Source organism: Drosophila navojoa, chromosome 4 (genome assembly GCF_054131105.1).
Source record: "Drosophila navojoa isolate 15081-1374.11 chromosome 4, UAZ_NAV_1.0, whole genome shotgun sequence".
In the NCBI taxonomy this organism is placed as follows: Eukaryota; Metazoa; Arthropoda; class Insecta; order Diptera; family Drosophilidae; genus Drosophila; species Drosophila navojoa.
The window spans coordinates 26358357-26379306 of NC_142892.1; the positions used below are offsets into that span (position 1 = coordinate 26358357).

General features: G+C 35.5%; 2 protein-coding genes and 1 pseudogene across 16 annotated transcripts in view; 2 read left to right on the top strand and 1 right to left on the bottom strand.

Moving 5' to 3' along the window:
- Positions 1 to 8248, top strand: part of GNBP2 (Gram-negative bacteria binding protein 2) — a 171371-nt gene extending 163123 nt beyond the window's left edge. Inside the window, exon 5 of the transcript XR_016196859.1 lies at positions 8231 to 8248. The gene's annotated coding sequence lies outside the window, so the exon portion shown is untranslated. The remainder of the gene's footprint in view (positions 1 to 8230) is intronic.
- The window catches only part of pHCl-1 (pH-sensitive chloride channel 1), a 69789-nt gene extending 49254 nt beyond the window's left edge, over positions 1 to 20535 (bottom strand). For 5 of the 15 annotated variants that reach the window (XM_089260468.1, XM_089260462.1, XM_089260461.1 and 2 more), the window contains exons 1-5: positions 20020 to 20162; positions 6285 to 7085; positions 6150 to 6164; positions 5431 to 5519; positions 566 to 640 (exon numbers count right to left, since the gene is read on the bottom strand). In XM_089260468.1, coding sequence (XP_089116594.1) covers positions 566 to 640; positions 5431 to 5519; positions 6150 to 6164; positions 6285 to 7075 — 970 coding nt within the window. In that variant the 5' untranslated portion in view covers positions 7076 to 7085; positions 20020 to 20162. The other 10 variants (XM_089260470.1, XM_089260463.1, XM_089260458.1 and 7 more) reach the window with 4 other exon arrangements.
- Positions 12583 to 14057, top strand: LOC149091572 (uncharacterized; annotated as a pseudogene).
- Positions 20536 to 20950: the final 415 nt, after the last annotated feature.

The window sequence follows — 20950 nt, forward strand, 5'->3', positions numbered from 1 at the left end:
CTCGTTCGAGCCCATGAAGCGAAATGATTGTGCTTTCGTATATTTACGCGGCCCGAGCTCAAAGGCCGAGCAAATACGAGACTACGCTCGATAAAAAAGTGTGCAAAAAGCTTTACACTACTTGCCCGGTCTTTGTGCTCTATGGTTAGTGCAATTAGTTATACTAGCATCTTACTTGAACATTGAATCAAGTAATTGTTTTTAATCGATAAAAACATAACGGAATTTATCGATTTTTGAAAATAAGCTAGACATCCGTGCTCTATATACCGTTCTCGAAGCGTTAAAACATAGGGACAGACTTACGGACAGAAAGACGGACAAATCGACTCAGCTCATCGTGCTGATCAAGAATATATTTACTTAGTGGTGTCTGCCACGCCTCTTTTTGCCTGTTACATACATATTAACAAAACCATTATACCCTTATTTCCCATTTTGAATGAATTCGGGGCCTAATAAAATGTAGGGTGCCTAACTAAAATAAAAATAAAATAAATAATTTGTGAAGTGCTTCGTATAAAATTTTTACTGTACAATGAATTTCGTTTGTATTTTCACCAACCGCGATTATGTGTTCTGCGCTCATTATGATTTGTAGCCATATCAGGTGATTGCAAGCCACAGCAAAAGTCCTCATCTGTAAGATTTAATTAATATGATTTTATATGCAAAGATATGATAAAAATGTATTTAATATAATTAATAACACATTTTCCAAGCTCATGTTTATATAATTTTTTCTTTCATTGTGATGATATTTGGCTTTGTGCTCTAGACCCATTGTCTTCAGTCTTCGAACTTGTAATGGCAAAACTGCAGCGCCATCTAGCAAATCTAAACCAAACTTAACTGCTGATGTGATTCTAAGAATGTGCTAGACGAAGTTTGAATGTATGTGTGCACACGTATGGGAACACTGTTGTAGCTGCAGCACGTGCGTTTGTTAATTGGCCAAACATTTTGTTATTTTTTAACGTCGATTGACTTAACCGAATTTAATGAGACTTTCAGCATATGATCTACTTATCATATTGAATAATTGACAAATTTAAAAAAATTAAAAATCATTCACAATTAGCTACAGTGGCATCTGACTTGATTGATAATGTTTTTAATCGATATTGATTTTTGAAGCAAAACTCGATATCCGCGCTGTATATATGTACGTTCATTTTTAAAAAAGTCAAGTCTCTAGATCTTATATCTTCTGAAATCGACGCGTTCAAACATACGGACAGACGGACGAACGGACGGACAGACAGACGGACGGACAGGGTTAAATCGACTTAGCTCGTCGCCCTGATCAAGAAAATGTATACTTTGTGGGGTCTGCCACGCCTCCTTCTGCCTGTTACATACTTTAACCAAAACCATTATACCCTGCTTTCCCATTTTGAATGGGTTCAGCGTATAACAAGTAAGAATGCTCTAATCGAGACTGCTCGACTACCAGATCCCCTTTATTTTCTAGACGTACAATCTTAATGAAACCTTCAGAAGGTTATCATAATGTTTAAATGTATGTACATTCCAAAGCACAAGTCTCTAGTACTTGAAATACGCTTTTTACAACTATGAATGTGAGGGGGTAGAAAGTAAGGTGGCGGGAGGGGGTAATTTTAACCAAAACCGAAATTGTATAAAATTCGTCTTAATATACATTTTAAATTTGGAGACTCTAGCTTTAAAGATGTGGGATATATAATTTTATAACTAACTAGCTGGCCCGACAAACGTTGCATTGCCCTATCCATTATTTCTAGGTAAAAAATTGTTGAAAGCTATGTCGTTCAGGTTGGGATACACTCTGATTAATTTATTAATCGGATTTTCATTCAAGCACCTAGTGGTAAACGACATTCTTGGTCAGGTGCAAGAACAAATAATGCGAATTGTTCGCCAACACGTGAGCATGCCACGTACAATTGACCATGAGAAAAACACGCATTTTCTAGATTGAGGCCACAAATAGTCAAAGGTTGGGCCTGTGATTTGTTAATCGTCATGGCGAAGGCAAGACGAATCGGGAACTGAATTCGTTTAAACTCAAAGGGATCATCGGAATCCTAAGAATAAAAACTTCCTCATCTTTAAATTTTCCTTTGAGTATCGACGCGTGAATCACATTGTTTGTTATCACCATCATCAGTTTTGTTATCACCAAACGCGTTCCATTGCACAGTTTTGGTTGTTTTAACTAAGCATGATAACTACCGAGCCAACCTTCAGTTGTAAATTGGGCGGTGGTAAACATCCAAGGAGTTAAAAAATTCAGTTGGATAATTAATGGCTTCTTCCTCGTTTGTTAATTATAAAATTAGGGTCATCCACATCTTTATTTTTAGCCGCCAAAATTGCTCGCTCACTTAGCCATTTAGTATTTTTGTGGAAAATGATATTCGGAAATACTGTGTTGATAAGCTCATGTTTTAATGAGACGAAATTGCAAAAATGTTGAGGAAATTAAATCAAACTCCTCGATTCGGCAACAGGAATACGGCCATTACCGATTTTCAGCAATTGCTTCGAGAAATCATCAGCAGATAGATTTTTCAACAATGCAACTCTCATATGTACAGACAGTTGAAGTTTGGTTACATATCACCACAGCATTGGTGCTCTGAGCCATTTCTAATTGCCGTTTCACGGCCACATAAAACATGTAAGAAAGCTCTAGTCGAGACTGCTCGACTACGAGATCCCCTGAACCCTACAAGCAACTGATATTTCAATAATAATTAGCACACACACAAATTTAACAAAAACCGAATTTGTATATTTTAAATTTTGAGACTTCAGCTTGAAAAATGTAGGATATAATTTAAGTGATCTTCGATAAGGTTTTTTTCGAAAAAAAAGTATCGGAATGTTATCGTTATCGTTTTTTAATGATAAACTCGATATGCGCGCGATATATACGGACATTTAACAAGTAAGAAAGCTCTAGTCGAGACTGCTCGACTACGAGATCCCCTGAACCCTACAAGCAACTGATATTTCAATAATAGTTAGCACACACACACGCATACACACACACGCATACAAGCAAACACACGCACACACATACACATACAAACAAACACACGCGTACACACACACTCACATATACAGGCGATTGCGCTTGGGTTGCGCTGCAGTGTTGGCAATATAATGAGAACTTATTTGTTGAATAATTTAATTTCTAGACGTACGATCGTAATGAAACTTTCAGAACGTAATCATAATGTTTAAATGTATGTGTGTACCGAAGCACAAGTCTCTAGTATTTGATATACGACTTTTACAAAGATGAGGGTGAGGGGGTGGATTTAGGGGTGGGGGGTTAATTTTAACAAAAACCGAAATTGTCTAAAATACATCTTAATATACATTTAAAATTAAAGTGATCTTCGATAAGGGTTTTTATCGATAAAAAAAGTATCGGAATGAGTTATCGTTTTTTAGTGATAAACTCGATATGCGCGTGATATATACGGACATTTTAAAAAAAAGTTGAAGTCTCTAGCTCTTATATCTTCTGAAATCGACGCGTTCAAACATACGGACAGACGGACGGACGGACAGCCAGACGGACAGGGCTAAATCGACTCAGCTCGTCGCCCTGATCAAGAATATATATACTTTGTGGGGTCTGTCACGCCTCCTTCTGCCTGTTACATACATTTTAACAAAACCATTATACCCTGATTTCCCATTTTCAATGGGTTCAGGGATAAAAAGAAAAAAGTTGAAGTGTCTAGCTCTAATTGCTTCTGAAATCGACGCGTTCAAACATTCGGACGGACGGCCAGACAGACGGACAGGGCTAAATCGACTCTCAGCTCGTCGCCCTGATCAAGACTATAAATACTTTCTGGGGTCTGCTACGCCTCCTACTGCCTGTTACATACATTTCAACAAAACCCTGATTTCCCATTTTCAATGGGTTCAGGGTATAACAATCGAGAAATATAAATAAAAATATTTTACAAAAATGTATGTTGAGAGAAACAAATACCTGAACTTTCGAGATATTTAGCTACTGTATGCACACGTATTATTTTTATCAAGTGTATTTTTTTTTTTTATGAATAGTTAGGTTCGCCTGAGGCTGTGCCGTAGACTGACTGGCTACATTTGTTTATTTACTTCTATACTATTGTATAATATGAGAGCAGGACCGAAAACTGTCACTGTTATCCAGCCTACTGAGTATCAAAGAAAATTTGAATCTAGGGAAAAAACCGTGTTTTTCAAGTATTCGTCAAATTTTTTCTGTAGTTTTAAGATCTACTATCCTACTCGTAGCTGAATTTATCTAAGTTTTCGCTGATAGAAACCGCTCCGTGAAAATCAAGAGCGGTTTCTATCAGCGAAAACTTAGATAAATTCAGCTTTTACCGATTTGCCAGTTCTTAAAACGAGCCATTAATAGCTTTAATGTTATTTTTGTGGAAGACACAGTTTCAAACGATTTAGCATTCCTCCAACGGGCTTAGATATAACCGCCATGGCTTTAATTTTCTTGTGTCAACGCAAATCAACATTTTAAATTCAGCGGTCGAGCTTTTTAATTAATATGCTTCACAAATTGTGTGGACACTGCTAAAAACCAATATACTCATTTCACTTTCGTTATAAGTATAAGAAATGACACCTCTCGCACCACAGACACACCTTTTGAGCACCACATATTGCACAGTAAGCATTTGGCAGCCTTTTGATTCGCTAGGTACATCGCACCACTAACCATAGAACACATAGACTGAACAAGTAGTATAAAGCTTTTTGCATGCTTTTTTCGAGCTGAAGCCCCCCAGACAACTTCGTATTCTCTCGGCTCCTCACTTTTAGGTTCGGGTTACAAAAATATACGAAAGCACTAACATTTCGCTTCATGCGCTCGACCGAGATGGTCGACTGTTGAGCAAAAGATCCTTCTATACTCAATGTTTCCCTTGCTTTCTCTCAAATGTATATATGTATGTATGTATGCATGTGAGTACAAGCCGCAGCTCACGAAAATTGAAAATTATTTAGTATGCGTGTGTACGCTCGTCGCACTTGTTTTCATATGCATACATACATACATATACACATTTGAGAGAGCATCGAGACAGAGAGAGAGAGCAAGGGAAACATTGAGCATAGGGGAATCTTTTGCTCAACACTCGACCATCTCAGTCGAGCGCATGAAGCGCAATGTTTGTGCTTTCGTATATTTTCGTAGCTTGAACCTAAAAGTAAGGAGCCGAGCGAATGCGAAGTTGTCTGGGGTGCTTAAGCTGAAAAAAACGTGTTCTATGTGTTCTAGGTTAGTGGTTGCGACCACAACTTGTACAGTTGATGTTTACAATAGAAACTCTGCGAGAGAAACCGTATACATACATATAATACATTGAAAGTGTGCGGTTGATTTTCAATTGAAATATTTGAAAATTTTCTTACCATTGACAGGTGGCAGTAATCGTTTATCATATCGTTTCTTTTCAAGTAATAAATCTAAAATCTCTTTATCTGAACTGGACTCGTCAAATCTGCATATAAAGAATAAAATATTCATAGTATTCATTAGTATTCATACTTTTCATTGCGTTGTTAGTATATTTTAACACTTTAAATATGTATTTAAATTGATTATAGTTAATATTATATTATTAACAATATCGTATATACATATATTTAGATAAATTTTAGGTTTAGATTAAAATGCACACGTTTTTATGAAAGTACATGCGATTCGAATTTTAAGCACCTTTATTATCAAATAATAAGTTAAATTAAAATTATTTTGTGTTCAGAGATTAAAGCATAAGGATGACTGAATTATCTACATTCATGCTATTTTGGAATGGATATGGATAAAATGGATATTTTACGAATGGCGTACTTATGTACATATCTTAGCTTTACAGATCAGACGTACATAGATCTCAAAGTTAATTTTTTTCAAAAAATCAAAATTAAGGTTTAACGAAATAAGGGTTGGCGCATATCAAAATGATGTCAGCCCAATAATAATAATATAAAAAAAAAGTATTGTCATAAAAAATGAACAATAATTAATAAAACCTTAAATACAAAATTAATTATTAATGCTTTTTGGTTTATCTTCCATTCCCTCGTAATTTTCCTATTAATTACTAATTGCCTAAGTGTAAACTTACTTTGACCAATCGATGCTGTGAATGAAAGAATTTTAGAAGAGAAATATAAATTTTAGAGTAAAATGATAGGTGAATAATATACATTTAATGAATAAGTAATAAATAGTTACCTGCGCGTTTGCGTAAATTACTTACATTGGATGCTTATCAATGGCAACCGTGTCCGATTGTGTAGTAGCAGCCGTGGATGGGGTCGTCAGATAGCACAGCATCAATATAATACTGGAAGCTGCATAAAAGCTAAACGATGTGCTATATTGTTTGTAATGCTGTGCCAGATACTGAAATCCGACTGCTAAAGTGGTGCTTAGACTCGTAAGAATTGCGGCTGACATAGTTACGGGGACAGTACCCCTGGCGATATTGCTTATGCATAACGTTAGATAGGCGAATGATCTCTCCATACACATATTGTATACTTTCATCTCTTGGTGCCGTAACTTTTGCTTGTCGGTACCTGTAGCATTTGTTATGTTAGTTTGAATATGGCATGTAGGTATTCCAGCCAGTGACGATTCTCCAGCGCAACTGGTAGATTTTCCAGTATTGCTGCTACATCCCCTGGACATATACTTCTGATTCCAGCGACACCATCGATTATTCTCCTGGTCATTTTTTTTAAGTTTTTGGTTACGGCTGTAGCAGTTCGAGCAATTTATTTGCAAAGAGCTTGGTGGCGTCTGAATATTGATTGTAAAAATTGATTTGCGTCCTGCCAACGTGACTTGGTTCTCATGCACTACGTGTTCCGTTAAAAGCACTTGTACTGATGCCTTTAAATTATTATCGACTGCTCTTGCTGTTTCCGTTTTATAAATTTGTTGGAATTTTTCCAATTTTCCGGTGTCGTTAGAAGAATTTTGTTGTATTTCTTTCGTTATACTTTTTTCGAGCCGCTTTCTTGCTGAGTCAAAGTCGTAGCCCATGGTACGATAGCTGCAAGTAAATACATACATAATCTACATATGTACATAATACAAATTTTATCTATTTATGTTAGTTTTTATAATTATTTACGAAAGTGATATGAGTATATTAGTTTTGTGTAATATCCGTCTTGCTGTCCGACCATCTGTCTGTTCGTAGAGACTTCAGAACCCCAATTTAAACACGTTTCAAGTGGGAAAACTAATTTTCCGATATGCCAGAAATCATATTATATGAAGAGCTAGAAAGTTAAAATTTGGAAGTACACCACCCGAGATCTACACCCATTTCACGCGAGTTAATTCTATTAAATAAAACTATAAATACTACGTCCACACCCACTACGCGTGGCGAATCGAAAATTAAATTATACTGATTTTTCGATTTCTGCTATACTCTGAAATTTGGTATATATAATCGGGTTGACCAAGCTATGGAGGATATAACTATACCCACAATGGGCGTCGAAAACCAAAAAGGTTTATACAGTATGTCCATTAATTGTTTGCAAAACAAAAAAAGTCGTTCAAATTCAACTTTAACATCACATTTTATTAGGAAAGGCACTTTTTCTCAGAATTTTTTTCTTACATTACTTTAGTTTCTGAGAAAATTCTGAGAAAAAGTGCCTTTCTTAATAAAATGTGATGTTAAAGTTGAATTTGAAAGACTTTTTTGTTTTGCAAACAATTAATGGACATACTGTATATCCAATATTTAAAGATTTATTAACGCATTGATGAGCCCACAAATAAATGTTTAAGAGTTTTAAAATCTCTCAACACAGCGGCCGCATTGAAGCGCAATATTATATCTATCATATTTTCGGAAATAGAGTGTTTGTTTACAGTACCAGACTATTACATTGGCGACGAGGTAAAAAAATAAGTTTAAAGAGGTAAAAAGATAGCAATATACTCATAGAAACCCTAAAGCAGTGTAATCACAGTAGGCATAGAATATGAATGTACACAAACAAAAGCAAAATGCGTTGATCACTTGTAATACAAAACAAGTAAGAAAGCTCGCTGCAGTGTTGGCAATATTTTAAGAATTTATATGTTGAATAATTTAATTTCTAGACGTACAATCTTAATGAAACTTTCAGAACGTAACCATATTGCCCAAATGTGTATGTATATATCCCGAAGCAGACAAGTCTCTAGTATTTGAAGTACGCCTTTTACAAATATGATGGCGAGGGATATAGGGGTGGGGGGTAAATTTTAACAAAAACCGAAATTGTAAAAAAAAGTTATCGTTTTTTATACCCTGAATCCATTGAAAATGGGAAATCAGGGTATAATGGTTTTGTTAAAATGTATGTAACAGGCAGAAGGAGGCGTGGCAGACCCCACAAAGTGTATATATTCTTGATCAGGGCGACGAGCTGAGTCGATTTAGCCCTGTCCGTCTGTCTGTCCGTCCGTCCGTCCGTCCGTCCGTCCGTCTGTCCGTATGTTTGAACGCGTCGATTTCAGAAGATACAAGAGCTAGAGACTTCAACTTTTTTTTTAAATGTCCGTATATATCACGCGGATATCGAGTTTATCACTAAAAAACGATAACTCATTCCGATACTTTTTTATCGATAAAAAACCATATCACTAAACAAATTTTATCTCCTACATCTTTCAAGCTAGAGTCTCTAAATTTAAAATAAATATATTAAGACGCATGTCATACAATTTCGGTTTTTGTTAAAATTTACCCCCCACCCCCAAATCCACCCCCTCACCCTCATCTTTGTAAAAGTCGTATATCAAATACTAGAGACTTGTGCTTCGGTATACACATACATTTAAACAATATCAATACGTTCTGAAAGTTTCATTACGATCGTACGTCTAGAAATTAAATTATTCAACAAATAATTTCTCCTAATATTGCCAACACTGCAGCGCAACCCAAGCGCAATCGCCTGTATATGTGAGTGTGTGTGTGCGTGTATTTGTTTGCATGAGTGCGTGTGTGGATGCTAATTATTATTGAAATATCAGTTGCTTGTAGGGTTCAGGGGATCTCGTAGTCGAGCAGTCTCGAGTAGAGCTTTCTTACTTGTTTAGCTTAAATCGTTCCTCGTTACCTTACTTCCAATGCAAACCGAGGGACGGACAGGTACTGAACTTCCTCATTGATACAGGTTCCAATCAGAATTACATACAATCTTCCCTAGTAACCAACGCAAAAAAGAACAAAGAAGCTTTTTTCGCTTATTCTATAGGCGGGAAAATAGCCATAACTCATCATATATTGCTCAATCTTTTTAACCTCAACACTCCAATCAGATTTTTCGTATTGCCCACTCTAAAAACATTTCATGGCATTCTAGGCAATGATACAATGAAACAACTCAATGTAGTTATCGACGTCAGGAATGATATCCTAATAGTAAATGGCAGTAATAAATTCCGAATCAAGCAATTACATGCACAAGCAGTTAACAATATAAAGGTCCGAACAAATCATATGTCCGATAGCCAGAAAAAGATAATAGATCGACTAATTCAAGAAGCTAAACCGTTATTTGCAGACCCAGAGCAAAAATTAACCTACACGACTAAAGTAGTAGGAGAAATCCGAACCAATACCGACACTCCGGTTTACAGCAGGCATTACCCATATCCTATTGCTCTAAAGCAAGAAGTCGAAAAGCAGATATCAGAAATGCTTGACGACGGAGTCATTAAACCCTCTAGATCACCGTATAACGCTCCAGTATGGATCGTACCAAAAAAACTGATGCCTCAGGGAAAAAGAAATACCGACTTGTAATTGATTATCGCAAGCTAAATCTGGTCACAATCTCCGATCGATATCCCATGCCAGAAATAGGGGACATCATAGCCCACTTAGGGGATAATAAATTCTTCACGGTCCTCGACCTCAAAAGTGGTTTCCACCAAATTTCTTTGAAGGAGACAGTCATAGAAAAGACAGCATTTTCTGTTAACGGAGGGAAGTACGAATTTACAAGACTACCTTTTGGTCTCAAGAATTCCCCTTCAATATTCCAAAGAGCCTTAGATGATATTCTAAGGGATCATGTTGGAAAAGTCTGCTATGTCTACATTGATGACATCATTGTTTTCAGCAAAACTGAAAACGAACATGCTCATCACCTAAAACAAGTCTTCACGACTTTACTTAACGGTAAATTTCCTAGGATTCACCATTTCAGACAGTGGCGTTAAGACAAATCCAGAAAAGGTTGAAGCGATTTCCAGATTCCCCATACCCAAAACTCTTAAAGAACTACCATTGTTCTTAGGCCTCTCCGGCAGATTCATATAAGATTATGCAAAACTAGCTAAACCCCTTACCACTCACCTCAGAGATGAAAATGGCCGTATATCAGCAAAAGCATCAGATAAAGTACAGATAAAGCTAGATAACAAGGCAATAGAAGCATTCAATAAAATAAAGCAACTCTTTGTTCCAATGACGTAATTTTAAAATACCCTAACTTCTCTAAAGAATTCCACTTAACAACCGATGCTTCGAATTACGCAATCGGTGCAGTCCTTGAACAAGAAGGCAGACCCATTACTTTCATATCAAGAACATTGTCAAAAACAGAGGAGAACTATGCAACAAATGAAAAGGAAATGCTAGCCATAGTTTGGGCATTGCAAAACCTTCGAATTTATTTGTATGGAACTGCCAAAGTTATTATATTCACAGACCGGTTGGTCTTTGCTCTAAGTAATAAAAATCACAACGGAAAACTAAAACGTTGGAAGAGTTACTTAGAAGAGTTCAATTACGAGTTAAAGTATAAACCAGGAACCACTAACGTAGTAGCAGACGCTTTATCAAGGAACCCAATAAACGAAGTCAATAGTACAGAAACCACAGTTATGAGTGATGAAAGTTCATCACACAACCTCATCCCCACAATAGAAACACCTATTAATGTTTTCAAGAATCAGCTATTCATAGTAATCGGCGAAAAGTACGATTATAAATTCGAAATTCCCTTCCATACATACATACACAACCCCACTTTACTGAAGACGAATTAATTGACATTTTTAAGAAACGACTTGACCCAAGACTCATTAACGGCTTATTTACTCCAGAACATATAATGGGCAAAATACAGGAATTCTACCCACTTCACTTCTCCAATTATAAAATACAATACACTCAAAGAAAGGTAGAAGACATTACGAGCGTCGATGAACAGTATAAAATTATAACACAAGAGCATAGACGAGCACACAGAAATGCATCGGAAAATAAAGACCAAATTCTAGACAAATTTTTCTTCCCACAACTACATAAAAAAGTTAAAGAAATTACAAAATCATGCTTAACATGCAGAGAATCAAAATATGATAGACACCCTCCACATCCCTCTATTCAAGCAACGCCAATTCCCAAATTTCCAATCATTCATATAGATATTTATATAACAGAAAATAAGACTATTTTAACTAGCATCGATAAATTTTCAAAATACGTTCAAGTTAAGATTCTAAATTCAAGATCTGCAGAGGATATAAAAATCCCATTAAGAGAAATCCTAATTGCATTCGGCATGCCCAGAACCGTAGTAATCGACAACGAGCGAGCTTTAAATTCAGCCTCTATTAAGTTCTTGCTGCAAGACCAACTAGGTATCGAAGTTTATACTACCCCTCCCTATAACTCAACAAGTAACGGACAAATAGAGAGATTTCACTCCACCCTGTCAGAGATAATGACTTGCCTAAGACAAGACAATAAAGATATGAGTTTCACAGATACACTCTTTAAAGCAGTACAGGAATATAATGCCTCCTACCATTCAGTTACTAAAAGAAAACCAATAGAAATATTTTTCGGCACAACAGTTCAGGATAACCCAGAAAAAACAGAAGAGAATAGGAAAATAATATCCAACACACTACTAGATAAACAAAAATATGACTTAAATTACCACAATAAAGAGAGACAGGAAAGCAAAACTTACGAACAAGGGGAGATAGTCTATGTAAAAGTAAACAAGCGCCTAGGTTCAAAACTCACACCCAAATACAAAAAGGAAATTGTAGCAGAAAACAGAAATTCAACCATTAGAACAGTTTCAGGGAAAATTATCCACAAAAATAACATTCGAACGTAACTTATAGGATATTGGCATCGCTATGTCTGGGTATAACCACAATCCTCGACTACTCACACTCTCAACTAATTCCGATAAAGACAGGAACTTCGGCAATGCAGAATGGAACTTTCAAAATTATTCACATAGTTCACATTTCAGAATATGAAAAAAACCTTCGAAACTTTCGAAGAAACCCTTAACAATATAAGCACCTCACACCACATGTACCCACTGCTAAATTATGAACTAAATAGCGTCAAAAATGACTTGCGTAAACTCAAACCCTCCATGAGAGTGGCAAGAGCAATTAATGCATTGGGAACAGCATGGAAATGGCTGGCCGGTACACTGGACCACAGTGACCATGAGGTTTTATTTTCAAAAATAAATGAACAATTAGAAAATAAGAATAGACAAGTAGTCATCAATCGAATATTGCAAGATAGAATCAATGAAATCACACAAACCTCAAATAACATAATGAAAATTGTAAAAGATCATTCTAATATTCAAGAAGAAAAAATCACGTTTTTTAAATACAAGTTCCAAATCTTTAAAGACGATTTAACTAATTTAATTCATGCCATAGACTGGGCAAAAACAAATACAATAAACTCAATAATATTGTCAGAATCTGAAGTCAACATAATAGAGCAGATACTAGAAAGAGAAAAAATCATGTTTTTAAATGCAGAAGAATTGTTAGAATTTACCCAAATAAAAATTGCAAGTAATGGAAAAAATATACTCTATACAATCAACATACCTTTAATCTCAAATGAAGTTTGTACAACCATGTTAATTAAGCCAATTAAAAGAAAAAACTATATCAATGAAATAAAATTCGAAAATATTGTAAAATGCGGAAATGCAATCTATGCTATAAGAGACTCATGTGAGTCGCATAATGAAAAAACAATTTGTAATAAAAATAAGTTAGTCGATTTAAGAAATGATACTTGTACTTTGCCACTATTAAAAAGCCAACCTCCAAACTGCCGTGCTATCAACAATCAACACGTACCCAATCACGAACAGCTGTTCGTCGGAACAATATTGCTCAACGATTTCAATGGACCAATCAAGATCGACGAAGAGGAAGTAGAGCTCCATGGTACCTTCCTGGTACAATTCGAAAACTCCACGATACGCATCGAAGATGACGTATACGAATCAAAAGTAATGTCCTTCGCAGAAGCCACCCCACCGCTATTTCAAATCATGGCGGAAACAAACAAGATCGATGAAGTCCTCTCATTGCAAATGCTCAAGGAAATAAATCTAAACAACACAAGAAAATTAGAAACCCTAAAGAGCAGCAACGATACAAGAGCAGCAATCAATATAACACTCTCTGGAACTCTACTGATAATTATGGCAGTAGTTGGATACTTGCTGAAACGGAAGACCCCAGCCACCACAGGCCAAGTCACAACATCCGAAGCAGAAAAGAGAGAAAATGCTCAAGTTTTCTATATTGCGACCGAGGACGTCCGCATCTAAGGGGGGAAGAGTTAACGACAGACCCTACAAAAGGGCATTGCACCGGCCCAATTATATCACGGCTCCAGTGCATGCACTTTTGACACGTGCGCTTTGTCAGCAGAATACAACAGCAACGCAACCGCAACCGTGGGAGCCTATCGTCAGCAATAATAATAAGATCAATGCACTTGACGTGTGCATTTCCGCCACGAGCGCCGACTCAGCGCACCGATCAGCACCACCGTGAGAGCCATCGTGTCACAAGACACCTAACAGCAGCAACAGCAGTGACCACGGCAGCAGCGACGACAATAGCAGCAGCGGCAGCTTTCATATAAATATTACTTGTATAATTCTTAAGTTTAGTTCTAATCCAACTCCGAAAGTGAATAAATGTTTTTTTATCCAAAAACCGCTTTCGCATATTTAATGTATATATTAAAAATTTGGAGACTCTAGCTTTAAAGATGTAGGAGATTATGACTGATTTTCGATAAGGTTTTTTTTTCGATAACAAAATAACGGGATGAGTTATCGATTTTTAGTCATAAACTCGATATGCGCGTGCTATATACGGACATTAAAAAAAATTAAGTCCCTCTTATATTTTATGAAATCGACGCGTTCAAACATACGGACGGACGGACAGACAGACGGACAGGGCTAAATCGACTCCGCTCGTCGCCCTGATCAAGAATATATTCGGTAACGATATTAATTTTCCAGAATGACGTTGCTTTTCAAAAAATGGCAAACAATTGCTAAAGATTGCTAATTCTAAACGAGCTTCGTTAAAGCCAGAAACTGTCGACAAACTAACATTTTTGAATAAGAAGCAATGGGCTTTTCTTTATTTATTGAACTGCCATGGAGCCATTTTTTTTGTTAATTTATTTTTAAGGAACAGAGTAAGCTGGAGCTTTTAGTCTTTAATGAATTATTGTATTTTAAGTTTAAGTTTATGAAAAATAATAATAGTAAATTTGTTTTCGTTTGATTTCGTCGCTTTTATTTTAATTTTAATAAACAAGAAAATTAACGTTCAAAAGTGTTCGATATATCGTTATTATCGATCTTTTTTACGATATTACTAAATATAGATTATTTCGCACTGATTTTGGTATGAGATGTTTTCGCTGATCGAGCTTCAAGCGACAGAGCCGAGCAAATACGAAGTGTTGGCAAGGAGACATATGCAAAAATGTTGTATTCCTCTTTAGGTCTCATTAATTATCATTCCTTAAACTGAAGGGAGTGGGTTATGAGACATAGAGTACATGCACTGCTCACTCATTCTCATTCTCGAATGGACTCTAGTACCTACTAGACAGATTTTTCGGTGTTGAAAAAGGTTGTTCTACATGTTTAGTCTATATGTTCTATGATTAGTGATCGTGATCTAATTAAATCACATATTTTCGATAGGGCTATCGATTTTTAGAGACGAAAAATCGATATGTGCACTACATATGTAAATGGCCATTTAAAAAAGTCTCTAGATTTTACATATTCTGAGATCAACGCGATTATACATACGGACAGACAGACGGACAGGGCCAAATCAACTCAGCTCGTTACCTTGATCAAGATTATAAATTCTTTGTCTGGGGTCTGCCACGCCTTTTGCTTCCTGTTACATACATTTAACAAAACCATATGGCCGTGATCTCCAATTGAAAATGGGTTCAGGGTATAAAAAAGAAAATCAAAATATCGGATGTATGGAAATATTTAAAATAAAAATCAGACAACATAAATTTTGCAAAGTGCCTGCGTGTGGAAAGTAGTGGCAATACGTCGAATTTGCGTTACCACTTGTAAATGATTTCATTCAAATTTAAGGAACCACGTCCGATTTTGACGGCACTATATAAAAAAAGCCTGAAATTTTGGCATCAATTCGAAAAACAGAGCTAGGAGGTTGAAATTATGCATACACCTAAAGCAAATATTTTTTCCGGTTAGACCACGCCCTCTCTCCGCCCACTTGTTACTTGTGAATTAATACAACGTTTAAACCACATAATTTTTGATAAAAATTATTAAATAACGTCATAATATAATACAAAAATGTAAAAGTGTATGACAAACCAGTTTATATCCTGTAAAAAAATTCCCATTTTATCTATAACATATTTAGAAAATTAAGATTAATAATCTTAATATTTTACATCTAATTCGATATTCAAATTATATAGATCATGCTTATCTTCGTCTGTCCTTTAAATTTCCGGCTTAGCTTATATCATCCTATCGTTACTGAGGCGTAATTAACGGACACTCAATCAAAGCAAATATTCCAATCACTTAACTTGAAAATTTAATTATTTTGAAGAGTTTTGTCTTTTTTGAGACAAAGTCAGCTAAGTCCTAAGTTTATCAGTACCCTCTCAAAAACATCCAAGATGTTAAATCTACTGCTCTTTCGAACAATTTTTTTTAATAAATTTTCTTGCGAGCTTCTGTTGCGTTTTCGTCAAGATTACTAGCAGCTATCCATTAGATAGTATTCATGGATCAAAACTATGTGCACATCTGGGACACAGAATACGAAGCACAGTTAATCATTTATATTTCAAAATTTGTCAATATTTATATAGGGCTCAGAGCCTCTGAGTCTGAGGAGATAGCAATAGAGTGTTCTTCTTGTCTTGCAAGATCAAAAGCAAGTTTAAGGAAGAAACTGGCACTTACAATTTTTTCCTTATGGAGAACTTTATTTCATGAAGAGCTCGGCTCTTTTAAGTTTCTCAATATTCTACCCGTGAATAAATTGTTTTGATTTTTTATAGATTCCGGCTAGTTTTTGGCAATTATTTTTAATAAAATCACAAAATTGACAAAAATTTTAGCAGACATATTGGCTTCCATACTTTCGGCAATATTGTTATTCATTTTCTCAACGATAAATAATTTTTCTTAACGCTACTTGGTAATTTTTGTTTGACCATACGTCTAGAAATTCTAAACGCTGAAACTCATATTTTACAACAAAATTGTTATTTTTTTTTAAATGGAGCAAAAAGGAGTAAAAACGGTGAATAGTCTCATATAATAGAGATTCAGGCAATACGTTTGCCTTTAAACTTGCCTCTATTTGTAAGTTATACTCCACAAAACACGACCCATTTTTTTTTTTTTTTTGCATGCAGAGAAACTCTAGGTCAGCTGACTTATAGTAACAACAGTCCATAAAATTAAAAATTAAAAAAAAAAAATACGTTTTACTTTAGTTAAGATGTTTATTATTGGAAAACAAAAAAAAGGTTTAACAATTAACACAAAAATAATTGCGTTTATGTCAAAATTTCGGGCTTTTTTCCTATAGTGCGCGGTTTGTTTTATTAGATAGAAAACTAAAAATAAACCAGCAAGATGTCGTGACTGCTGCTGACCCTCCGATTTGATATTGTAATCATTCTGCGTGCTCTGCGAACTGCGCAGTATGCAGCGACTGCGCTGCACTGTGGGTAATATTATAAGAATTTATTTGTTGAATATGCAACTTTCAGAGCGTAGTCGTATGGTGGAAATGTGTATAAACTGACAAATCTCTAGTACTTGAAATACATCGTTTACAAAGGTGATGGTAAGGTGGTAGATATAGAGGTGGGGGGTTAGTTTTAACAAAACTCGAATTGTATAAAATGCATCTTAATATATGTATATAGTTAAAATTTGGAGGCTCTAGCTTTAAAGTTGTCGATTTTTAGAGATAAACTCGTTATTATAACGATATATAAGTTAACGACAGATCCTAAAAGAGGGCATTGCACCGGCCCCATCATATCACGGCCCCAGTGCGTGCACTTTTGACACGTGCGCTTTGTCAGCAAGATACAACAGCAACGCAACCGCAACCGTGGGAGCCTGTCGTCAGCAATAAGATTAATGTACTTGGGAGCCATCGTGTCATAAGACACCTATCAGCAGCAAAAGCAGCGACCACGGCGGCAGCGACGCCAATTGCAGCAGCGGCAACTTTTATATAAATAGTACTATAATTATTCTATTTTACTTCTAATTCAGCTCCGAAAGTAATAAAATGTTTTTTAAATTCAAAAACCGCTTTCGAATATTTATTTGGCGCCCGAGCAGGGAACCGCGATCATAACCACGTAAAGTTTACGTGCCGACTAGAGCTTTTTAACTTGTTATACCGTGAATCCAATGAAAATGGGAAATCATGGTGGTTTTGTCAAAAGTATTATGTACAAGGCAGAAGGAGGCGTGGCAGATCCTACAAAGTATATATATTCTTGATCAGGGCGGCAAGCTGAGTCGATTTAGTCGTCCGTTTTTCTGTCTGTCCGTCCGGCCGAATGTTTGTATAAGCGCTATATCAAGCGCATATCGAGTTTTTCTCCAAAAATTGATAACTAGCCCTCACTGTAGCCAATGCGTGTTTAGGCTTGCATATCTATTTACAAGACGGACATTGCACAAAAAAAAAAAAAAAAAAAAAAAAAAAAAAAAAAAAAAAAATACTAATTCACTTTCGTGAATACAAACACCCTATACCGGAAACCGCTCCTGTTGCCCCTTAACTTTCAACGGCACTAACAGGCGATGCAGTATGAGGCCACTCTTCGCTGCTAGCGACAATGCCATCAACGCCAACTGCTTTCTGGACATAGGTTGCACTGGTATGTTTTAGTTTAAAGTTTCAACTCAATGAAAGACAATCAATTTTTGAAATACAATAAAATTAAAAAAAAAAAAACCTTTATACCTTATTTTACTATTGAAAATAGGCTCAGGGTTTAAAAATATGTAGAACTTTTTGTGCGTGTGTAAACTCAAACCCCGTCAAATGTGTTTAATATTTATTGTTTACCGGGTACAGCTTGACACGCAATGTGAGCTAAATTAGGCTGACTCATAACGCAGTCTTTGCTTTTGCGTGTAGGATGTTATTTAAGAAATGTGGGTCGCAAGTATTTTAAGGGTTGTACAGTTTGGAGCCCTGCCGAAATTCTCAGCTAGACAACTGTTTTCTATTTGGCAGTGCCAACACAAATGACATAAACTAAACTTTGATATATAAGCTTTATTTCATTTTTCTACAAGAAAGCTTTAGTCGGTAGGGCCATGCAAATATACATACATATGCAGGTACACGTGCATGTAACATGAACATACATTACGAATATACATATGTATGAATAAAATAAAATGAATATGAAACTATTTATATAGCGCTGTGTTTGCACTTGACCAAACTATGGAAACTTATAAATATTTCAAAATTTAGAAAAATTACAAAATCGTTCAAATTATTATAAACTCGGATCTTAATAATTTTAATGATTTTGTACACATTCATGGACACCGATATACGCACGCATTAACACGCATTGGCTGCAGTGGGGGCCTACGATGTACGATGTACGTGTATAACCATAATCTGAAAGGTTCATGAAGATAGTCCATCGACAAGAACAGTTATTGAACAATTAAATTTCCTAGGTAAGCCCACACTGCCGCCAATGCGTGCGTGCGTATGCCTATGTATGTGCGCGTGTGTGTGTATGTGCGAATTAATATTGAAATATCAGTTGCTTGAAGGGTTCAGGGGATCTCGTATCCGAGCAGTCAAATTACAATAAAAATCGAAATTATATAAAATACATAAAGGTCTACATTTAAAATCTGGAAGGTCTAGCTCGAAAAAGTTTGCAATTGATAAAAATTCGATTTTTAGAAAAAAAAAACTCAATATGAGCATGATATACACGGGCCTGGGAAAACAAATTTTAAGTTTCTAGCTCTTATATCTTCTGAGATCGACGCATTCATACATACGGATGGCTAAATCAATTTAGCTCATCACCCTGATCAACAATATATATACTTTGTGGGGTCCACCATGCCTCCTTCTGCCTGTTACATACCTTTAAAAAAACCAATATACCCTGATTTCTCATTTTCAATGGGTTCAGGGTATAAAAAATGCAGCTAAAAATAAAAACCGCGTGAAGGTAATGAAAATTAGTATATTAAATAGTTGTTCTTTGGAGGTCCAATAAACGATTATAGGCTTTAATTTTTGATATTGACTTTATTTCTAATAATAAATATTAAGAAATTTTGATTATAATGTTTTTTGTTAATTTAATTGCGTGAATTGATTTTTTTGATTGAAACCGATTATTAATTGTTACTGGGTCATGAAGCTGTCGTATTATTCTTTTTATTATAATTTCGTTTATTATGGTTTATTTTAGTAAATACATATGTATAAATATCTATAAACTGTGTTCTTTTTTTCTACTATGCATTTCTGGCTCCCAGGGCTCTGTACCGAAATATACTTTACATAATTCACTTAATGCATACGTACATAATAAAAAAAAATTAACTAACCAAACTTTCAACGGAATTTTAGCAATGAAACAAGCAAGAACAATTTTAGATTATTCACTTGATACAATTTTTTCTATACACTTTGTAGGGCTTCGATAATATATCTAAGCTAACATATCAATGTTACACACGTATTTATTTAAACAATACATATATATGTACCAAGTTATATTTCGATGTTTTCCTTTGAATAAATTCTCTTTCAAAATATTCCATGTAGAGAGAGAGAGTTAGAGCGAGAAAATGAGTTTTACTGTGCTTATTGTTTCGAGTCTTGTGTTGGCAGTTGAATGTCAATACCACATATCACTAAAATATTTTATCCGTTTTGCTGTGCTGTTTAGTTGCTAACCCGACCCGAACTGAATGTCCTATTGGCAAAATTTTATTTAATGCAGCTGCCACACTAATTCATTTCTTAAATCAAACACAGCAGAGAGAATTATACACGAGCAACTCAGCTGCATCTCTTTTTATTCTGACTTCGGCAACCAATTTTCCCTCTAAAGCTCAGAGAAAGTCCTCTCCCCAAGTTTTGAAATAAAAGCTTTCGATTATTTTTGATTTCCACAAAAACTCTCTCTCTCTCTCTCTCTCTGTTGAGGGAGCACGCTGTCTTTATTTTGTAACTGCTCTCTTTGTTGAAAACAGCCGTTTTGTGTATGTATGTATGTACATTTAGTTGCTCCCACAATATTAAATTGGTCATCTACAATGAAATAAGATAATAAATGACGTAATTTTAGAATGGTATGTACATATGTAACTATAGCACAAGAACATATGTATGTACATACATATGGCAAAGAACAAAAACCCACCACTTAAATATTCTGTTTCAACAATAGTCGTTATCTTATTCTATCTCATTATATCATATTAAAAACAAGTAAGAAGACTCTAGTCGAGACTGCTCGACTAGGAGATAGGC